The sequence below is a fragment of the Schistocerca serialis genome, chromosome 10 (genome assembly GCF_023864345.2).
Source record: "Schistocerca serialis cubense isolate TAMUIC-IGC-003099 chromosome 10, iqSchSeri2.2, whole genome shotgun sequence".
Taxonomy (NCBI): Eukaryota; Metazoa; Arthropoda; class Insecta; order Orthoptera; family Acrididae; genus Schistocerca; species Schistocerca serialis.
Window position 1 is genome coordinate 189,009,338 of NC_064647.1, and position 9,093 is coordinate 189,018,430.

A 9,093-nucleotide genomic window follows, 5' to 3' on the forward strand; every position below is an offset into this window, starting at 1 on the left:
ATGGAATGATGCTGTGAGCTGTGGTGTTCTCACTAGGACTGGAAAGAGGGAGTATATCATGACGGATTTCGTAATTAGCGAATTAGAGTTTATTGAAATTTGGAGGGAGAGGATGGAATACAAATGTCTGCTCCTGTGTATATTTAAAAATCGTTCAACAGCATTGTGTTTACAAGTGCAGGTGTCGTAATTCTTATACAGTTGATATCAATACCACGTTTAGTACAGGTGTACATCACAGTTTTTTTAAAATTACGTATATTATACGTGCCATAGCAATCAGCATAGAAGTTATAGGTGTACAAAGTTTAATGTGGGTTCAGGAATACGGAAATGCTATAGAAAAGATATTATGAGGAAGTATGCATAGACATTCAAAGACGATGCACCAGACATGTGTAGAAGATGCACACTAGTGGCCAGAACATTTATGTTGGGTACGGTGGTAAGTGGTATATACGGTATCTTATAGAATTGTGATCTGCAGTTGCACCAGTGGTGGTAGTGATATCATTTTTGTGGCAACTACGACACTGGTACTTATAATTACAATAACGATGGACACTACTTAAATAATGACAAGTGCAGACACGTGTATGGCATAATGTGCTGTCGATGAATTTTTATTTGTTTGTAGAGTTACTTGATAATGATGTTAGAACGAAGTAGTGCTATGGCACAACAAATAAAGATAAAAATGGCAACTTTAGGTGTCATTAAACTATTTAAAATATTTCGTCAAGCGAGATAATGCGTCCTGATACTTTTGCAATAGTCTGTGAATATAGGCTCGCAGCATTAGTGATCCAGTAAAAATCAGCGAAATATGGCAGATAGTTGCTTAACTTTCAGGTGTCCTTCACTATTGTAATTCAAACTTTAATGGTAGGGAATGGTACAAATGAGATGAAAGTGAATGAAATACCATCTTTAAGTGTTAACTTTTATTAAAAAAACAACAACAGACAACACAATAATACTTAATACAAAACAATGTAACAACAAGTGGTGCAGTGAGCTATTTACAATATGTGGCAGCTTTACAAGCATCGCAAAGCGAGGGCATCAAGTAATCGTACGCGTGTTATGTGTGCGCCCAAAAGCAATGACCTTAATGAAGCCTGAGGTATAACAACACACAAAATGAGCATTCGGGGACAACAAGGAAGTGAAGTAAGAAACCACGACATGAATGGTACAACTCTCAGTGATAGGTACTGGGTGGCATAAATGATCTGACCACGCACGACCTGTGCAGTTTATTTTAGAACGATCTGGCTTCAAAAGGAGACGGACAGGCAGAGGCTGTTATTTACTCTGTGGTGTAGTAAACTGACCAAGTCTGACAAGATCTCTCTATCCAAAGGCGAACATCAGTTTTGGGACGCACATGCAGGAGAATAAGATACCGAACAGAGGAACAGAAGGCGCAGTATCGACTGAAGAGGATTTGCATGATGCTAGGGCTGAATGGCATTGCTCAGTGGCATGAGAGTAGATGCGAAAATGGATAGTAAGGGATGAAAGTATGGAGCTGATGGGAGGTGCCTCGTCACTTCACCGAGTGGAGTACTTGAAGCCGGGATCGGGGCTGCTGTAGCGGATGGTGTCGTAGCCGCCGTCCGAGTAGCGTGCGGGGCGAGACGAGTAGCTCCTGACGGGCGAGCTGTAGCTGCCCAGGTAGTCGGCCGCACTCGAGGAGGAGGAGGAAGCGGACGAGGAGGAACCGCCGTGGCTGTAACCGGCGGGCGGCGAACTGTAGGAGGCAGAGGGCGAGCTGTAGCTGCCAGAGTAGCCGCCCGAGGAGTAGCCGCCGGAGGAGTAGCTGCCCGAGGAGGGCGAGGAGTAGCCGCCGGAGGAGTAGCTGCCGGAGGAGGGCGAGGCGTAGGTCTGCGAGGGGGAGGAGGAGGCAGCGAGGGTTGTGGGGCTGCCACCGCCGTAGGCCGCCAGCCCGCGACCCAGGTGGCTGCTGTAGCTGGACAGGCTGGGCGCCGAGCCGGAGGAGTAGCCGCCCGAGGAGTAGCCGCCCGAGGAGGGCGAGGAGTAGCTGCCAGACTGCGAGGCCGGCGAGTAGCTGCCCAGCGAAGCTGCGGAGAGCCCCGCACTGCCCAGCGAGTAGCTGCTGCCCGACGACGACGCGTCAGAGCCGGACGAACCTCCGCCGTGTATGCCGAACGTGACGGGGCCCACCTGCTGCAGGGGCAGAGAAGAGATGGAGTTCGTCAGTCAGAGAGGAGGCAAAACATCAGAAGGAGGGCTACTCGTGTCTGTTCTTGCGCAGTCCAGTTCGTGCTTTGAAACAGTGTCATAAGTTTCAGCCTAATTAGTGCATCTAAAATATGTGGAGAAGCGTAGGTGTCACCAGAATCAGCTGCCGGTATATTTTAGACCTCAAGATGGACTAATTTGACTGAAACCTGTAAAATGGGCGAAATTGGCCATCTAGATTGTGCTTTGTTTACTAAACTGGTATTCTTTAACTGTAGCCTGTATTGTGGAGAGCACTTTTTATTGTCAATGTGTCAAGGACTAGATACTACTGGAAATATGTCGTACAAGGGTAAGCCTGCGTATCGCAACATTTTATGAATGGTCGTGAGCTAAATGTAACACACAGAGACAGTAAACATAATGGAACATTTCACAGCTGAGAAGCTAAGCATATCCAGACCCATGTTTACATGACGACATCGACCCTAAAAGTTAACTGTTATTTTGACACATTCTGTATAACAAGTTTTTTTAAGTGGGTTTCAAAAATTGTGGTTATTTCCGATTTATACTTCAGTAGAGAGCATTTGAATACGAAAGACAAATGTTCTATGTTTGGTGTGGCATACAGTTGTAATCTGTTAGGAAATTTCAAATCAGCCCACACTTCGCTGAAGAACGAAAATTATTTCTATCGATTCATTGCGAAATTAACACTATCTGTAATTTCTTTACTGTTGCTCAAATTCCAGTGAACAATGTGATCGCAATTCGTCAGCAGAGCACTAACAACTCGCTTCTCTTACCTTCCATGATGCCTGCGTTAGTTCAGTTTTCTTAACTCTCTCAGTACCTAAACAGCAGCCACAGTACACGCTCCAACAACAAACAGAACCCTCGTAGATTGCGTTGACAGCTGCTACGGTTACTGTTATGTAGGTGACAAATACACATAAGCATGTCGGCTATCGGTAAGTTTCACTGTCGGCGTAAGCTTCTTCCTTTCTATCATTAGTGTTCCCCAAAAATTTTAAAAAATAAAAATAATTTTTTAGTATATTTCAATAAATTAATTTTATTAGTTTTCAAAACTAACTTCATTTTATTCTTCAATCACTCCAATACCCAATACTTTCCTGGATAATATTACGAGGGGCACTGTCTATTGCTTGACTTAGGCCGACAGGAACGTATTCTAATCGGTAAAGTGACGACTGTTCATGATTTCAACACAGGTCAGTCCTGTTTTTGGCAGTTTTTCCACACTATATGGGGACTGTACTCATCTCCTTTTCATTTTGGTTACTGCTTCACTGTTTTTTAATGAAGGATCAATTCTGACTCCTAATTCTATTCCTTCGTTTTTCAGACTGCAAACTCATCATTTATGATGGTTTCCATCAATAGAGGAAGGCTGAGAACTTTGCCCAACCACGCCAACTGTTACTCTGAAGCTTTCTGTAACTACTCCGTATACAATATGACACAGCATTGTAAGTAACCATCTTTTGGTATGAAATTAGAAATCATATTTGTTAAATACGTATTCTTTGTTGGTCGTATCTGATCCATACCTAGTTTTCTTCTTGTTTAAGTCTATCCACTCTGTATTTTAAATTATGTCAGACAACTTCATTTCCCCATTACCAAAGCATTACTTCATAACATTTTCCGTACAGATGTACACCAAAAGATACAACTTAAAAGTTGTTGAACCTGTTGTGTTGGTCTCTAATCGTCTTCAATAAATAGAGCTACAGTGGAGTTTTCATTCAGTTTTATATTTTAATAATGTTAACACCTGTACCTGAACACCTGTTGTACTGTATGAATTGCCAGGCAATCGTTCCAAGAACTATGCTAGATCAAACTACAACAGCAGCCTTTGCTCTGAAACTTGTTCACAAACTGACACTGTGTGACGGAGTGGAGGATGGTCCTACACACCGAGAGTGTGGTCCGTGAACCACGCATCAGTCCATACCCTTCCCGCTCTACCGAGCCGTCATGGGCTGGACTGCCCTCCCGGCTGGGAGGGAAAGAAACTAACTGTACAGTCTCCAGTAGCCCTACTCTGTATCATCCATACCGACCGGTACCGTAGATAAGCCTTGGTAGTGACGCCATTTTCGGCTCGGTAGCCGAAGCTGCTATTCTGTACGTTACTCAGCTGAGGCCCGTTAACAATCAGTCTGCCTGCCGATTATTGGTCTACTGTACCGAGAGGAGGTGAGGTGTCGGTGAGACCATTTCTTCAGTTCTTGTACTTTGATTATGGAGATAATGTGTCGTCTTAGAAATATTGAATGATCATTACTTTTCGATTTAATGTTTAGATTTTATTGAAGAATCACTAGGATGCATCTGAGTGGAATTTGAGTTCGTAACTATTATTATCCATGTATTTCAGCTGAGAATCATGGAAGTGGATATGGTACTCATGGTACTGTTAAGAAGAAGGAAAGAACAACTAAGGAAATGCGGCGCCATGCGATTTTAATCTGCAGGACGGGACGAACCCCTTTGAAATGCCCAAGAGTGTGGCCAGGTACAGACTGAACAGGGAAGTGGCCCATAATTTGGTCGAGTAACTGTGACTATACATGAGAGTCCATCAAAGAGCTACAGCCATCGTCTTGCATCTGTAGGTACTTTTGTTTAGCGAGTCCTGAAATGATTAAATCATCTAAACTGTTCTTATGTGTCATCAAATGCAATCTTTATTTCTTCTAAGCTTTGACAACTGTTAATTTCTTTGGACATGGGTCAGATCAAAAAGGCACAGAGGTTGACGATTCAGCTGCCATGAGTCAGTCAAAGGCATAAAGGTGCACTGACGAAATTTTGAGGCCTCTCAATGCACCTGCAGTCGAAAAAAATAATGGGAACAGCGTGTAACTTCCTGGCAGGTTAAAACTGTGTGCCGGGCCGAGACTCGCACTCGGTTCGGCACACAGTTTTTATCTGCCAGCAAGTTTCATATCAGCGCACACTCCACTTCAGAGTGAAAGTTTCATTCTGGAAGTATCCTCCAGGCTGTGGCCAAGCCATGTCTCCGCAATATCCTTTCTTCCAGGAGCGCTAGTCTTACAAGGTTTGCAGGAGGGCTTCTGTGAAGTTTGGAAGGTAGGAGACGAGGTACTGGAGGAAGTGTGAGGATGGGTCGTCAGTCGTGCTTGGGTAGCTCAGTAATAGGGCACTTGCCCGCAAAGGCAAAGGTCCCGAGTTCGAGTCTCGGTGCAGCACACAGTTTTAATCTGCAAAGAAGTTTCATAGGAATGCACACTCCTCTGCACAGTGAAAATATCATTCTGGAAAGGGAATAGCGTATCTGGTTGTTTTCTTGGCTAGCCTCTTCGGGTGTGGAGCGCTGTGTGCACTGAGGTGTGCCGTGCTAGGTGAGCAGTCGTCGGGTGAGCGTGCCCGCAGCTGCGGTCTCTTGTCTTCGGTTGGCTGCCACGAGGAGGGACCTCAACACGGCACGGACCCACCACGGTTCCTCGCGAGCCGCACCGGCTCGCTACCGAATGGCTACAGAATTGCACTGAGGTTCGGTTGCAGTAACCTCACCACTCGGCGTGCTCATCCGCCGAGCCGATCGGCAGAGCAACCGAACGATACAGAATAGGACTGCCGGCTGGAATCCCAGACCGCCGCACAGGTTTAGACGCGAGATGGGTTCCTGAGAGAGGAATTTGCCACAGAACACTAACCCCGCTGCCACGCGACGTGTCGGCTTACCTTGGCGCCGCTGCCGTAGCCGACGCCGCCGCCCACGCTGCCCCCGGGGAGCGCCACGGTGCTCAGCTGGCCGCCAGAGCTCAGCGAGGCCAGGGACAGTCCGCCGCCGCTGCCGCCTCCGTAGCCGCCTCCGTAGCCGCCCCCGTATCCACCGCCGAGGGAGCCTAGACTGAGTCCGCCTCCCAGACCCTGCAGTTGGAGGCCACCCAGACCGCCCCCGAAGCCGCCGCCGAAGCCGTGCAGCCCCAGGCCGTAGCCGCCCCCGATGCTCTGCAGTCCGCCTCCGTAGCCGCCTCCTAGCGCCTGCAGGTCCAGCCCGCTACCTGGAATAGAACAGGAAGCCACGCTGTCAACACGTAAAATGCTACAACGTACACTACTGCTACACCACGAAGATGACGTGCTACAGACGCGAAATTTAACCGACAGGAAGAACATGCTGTGATATGCAAATGATTAGCTTTTCACGGCATTCACACAAGGTTGGCGCCGGCTGCGACACCTACAACGTGCTGACACAAGGAAAGTTTCCAACCGATTTATCATACACAAACAACACTTGACCGGCGTTGCCTGGTGAAACGTTGTTGTGATGCCTCGTGTAAGGAGGAGAAATGCGTACTATCACGTTTCCGACTTTGATAAAGGTCGGATTGTAGCCAATCGCGATTGCGGTTTATCGTATCGTGACATTGCTGCTTGCGTCGGTCGAGATCCGATGACTGTTAGCAGAATATGGAATCGGAGGGTTCAGGAGGGTAATACGGAACGTCGTGCTGGATCCCAACTGCCTCGTATCACTAGCAGTCGAGATGACAGGCATCTTATCCGCGTGGCTGTAACGGATCGTGCAGCCACGTCTCGATCCCTGAGTCAACAGATGGGGACATTTGCAAGACAACAACCATCTGCACCAACAGTTCGACGACATTTGCAGCAGCATGGGCTATGAGCTCGGAGACCATGACGGTTACCCTTGACACTGCTTCACAGACAGGAGCGCCTGAGATGGTGTACTCGACGACGAACCTGGGTGCACGAATGGAAAAACGTCATTTTTTTCGGATGAATCCAGGTTCTGTTTACAGCATCATGATGGTGGCATCCGTGTTTGGCGACATCGCGGTGAACGCACATTGGAAGCGTGTATTCGTCATCGCCATACTGGCGTATCACCCGACGTGATGGTATGGGGTGCCATTGGTTACACGTCTCGGTCACCTCTTGTTCGCATTGATGGCACTTTGAACAGTGGACGTTACATTTCAGATGTGTTAAGGCCCGTGACTCCACCCTTCATTCGATCCCTGCGAAACCCTACATTTCAGCAGGATAATGCACGGTGGCATATTGCAGGTCCTGTACGGGCCTTTCCGGATGCATCGACTGCTGCCCTGGCCAGCACATTCTCCAGATCTCTCACTAATTGAAAACGTGTGGTCAATGGTGGCCGAGTAACTGGCTCGTCACATTACGCCAGTCACTACTCTTGATGAACTGTAGTACCGTGTTGAAGCTGCATGGGCAGCTGTGCCTGTACACGCCATCGAAGCTCTGTTTGACTGAATGCCCAGGCCGTTATTACGGCAAGAGGTGGTTATTCTGGGTACTGATTTCTCAGGATCTATGCACCCAAACTGCGTGAAAATGTAATCACATGTCAGTTGTAGTGTAATACTGTCCAATGAATACCCGTTTATCATCTTCATTTCTTCTTGGTGTAGCAATTTTAATGGCCAGTAGTGTAGTAATGAGACTGCTGACAACGCTCTGGTGTGGCGGGAAGTGTCAGCATTGAGCGACTGTAGCGTGACTGGGGAGGGCTTCTAGAGAAGTTCTATATGGTACGACGAACAGCAGCTTGCTTCAAATGAGAGTAGATGTACGTTCATGAGCAGGGTCGCAAAAACCTTTCAGCAATGCTGTGACATTGATTAACTGTTGTGAAACAAGGTGTGGTGAGGAAGGCTGGTAGTTGGGGCTACTGACCTCCGCCGAAGCCAGCCAAGCCGACGCCGTGCACGGGCAGAGGTGCGGCCGCCGCCGCCTGCAGCAAGACGGGCCCCGCCGCCGCGCCGCCCCCGTAGCCGCCTCCGTAGCCGCCCCCGGCGTAGCCGCCGCCCTGTGAGGCGCTCGACACGAACAGCGGCTGGCCGCCCCCGTAGCCGAGCGACGAGGCGGTGGTGCGCTTCTCCTTGGGCGCCGCCGCCTCCTCCGCCCACGAGGCGGCCGAGCACAGCGCCAGGGTCACCTGCCGAAGGAGCAGCAGAGTGTCACTGTGGCAGGTGGTTGTCTGCAAACTGGGACGTGAAGACCACTACTGTCGAGACGAAACCAGTTGCGAGTACGAGTAGGAGTTAATAGGGGTGCGGCCCCTCCCGCCGGAGGTTCGAGTCCTCCCTCGGGAATGGGTGTGTGTGTTGTTGTTAAAGTGCGCGTCATTTACGACGGCGGCCAAGTTTACGTTGGTTCTGCGCATCTGGCGTCACAAAACACAGTCAGCCAACGAACAGAGAACGACGTTGCCAGAGCACGACTGCAGTGCAGAGCACGGACGAGTGTCTTCAGTTTTAGAAACGTTCAGTCATAAATGAAGTAATTGAACAAAAGCAATATCTTGGTAGCAGACTTTCTATGAAAGAAATTTTGGAAAAAGCATTCTTTATACAAATTGCTTCATATTCTATTAATTTATTAAACCAAACAAGCAATAAGCCTCCTAATTCAGGCGATAGCAAGGAAATTCATTCTCACTAAGAGCTTTTTCGCAATAAAGAACAGGGATAATTGTTTATTTCCTATTGTACTTCGACGAAACGTGAGTAATTCATAGTCATACCAACAGTGTTTGTCGGTATTTTGCGAAACTCTCTAAGGTCCTCCAGGAATTCTGTTGAATGACGAACTGCGTCAGCCTAATGGTTAAGGTTTTTGGCTGCTAAGGCCGGTATTACACTATCAAATTTCTTTGTCAAAGATTTGATGAAAGATGTGATCAAATATTCCGTCAAATGTATTTGACAAAGATCTTTGACGTAGCGCTAGAAGGGGTATTACACTGGCATCATATTTTTCGTCAAAGTTCAAGATGGCTGACAACAACAAAAAATGGTTCAAATGGCTCTCAGTACTATGGGACTT

General features: G+C 47.7%; 1 protein-coding gene across 1 annotated transcript; it reads right to left on the reverse strand.

Annotated features, from left to right (window-relative positions):
* Positions 1-1,001: 1,001 nt before the first annotated feature.
* On the reverse strand, positions 1,002-8,008 carry LOC126424667 (keratin, type I cytoskeletal 9-like; the record flags this gene model as incomplete). Its single annotated transcript, XM_050087397.1, has 3 exons — positions 1,002-2,193; positions 5,953-6,275; positions 7,942-8,008. Coding segments are annotated over 3 exons (1,026 nt in total), but the record flags the coding sequence as incomplete, so codon positions are not given.
* Positions 8,009-9,093: the final 1,085 nt, after the last annotated feature.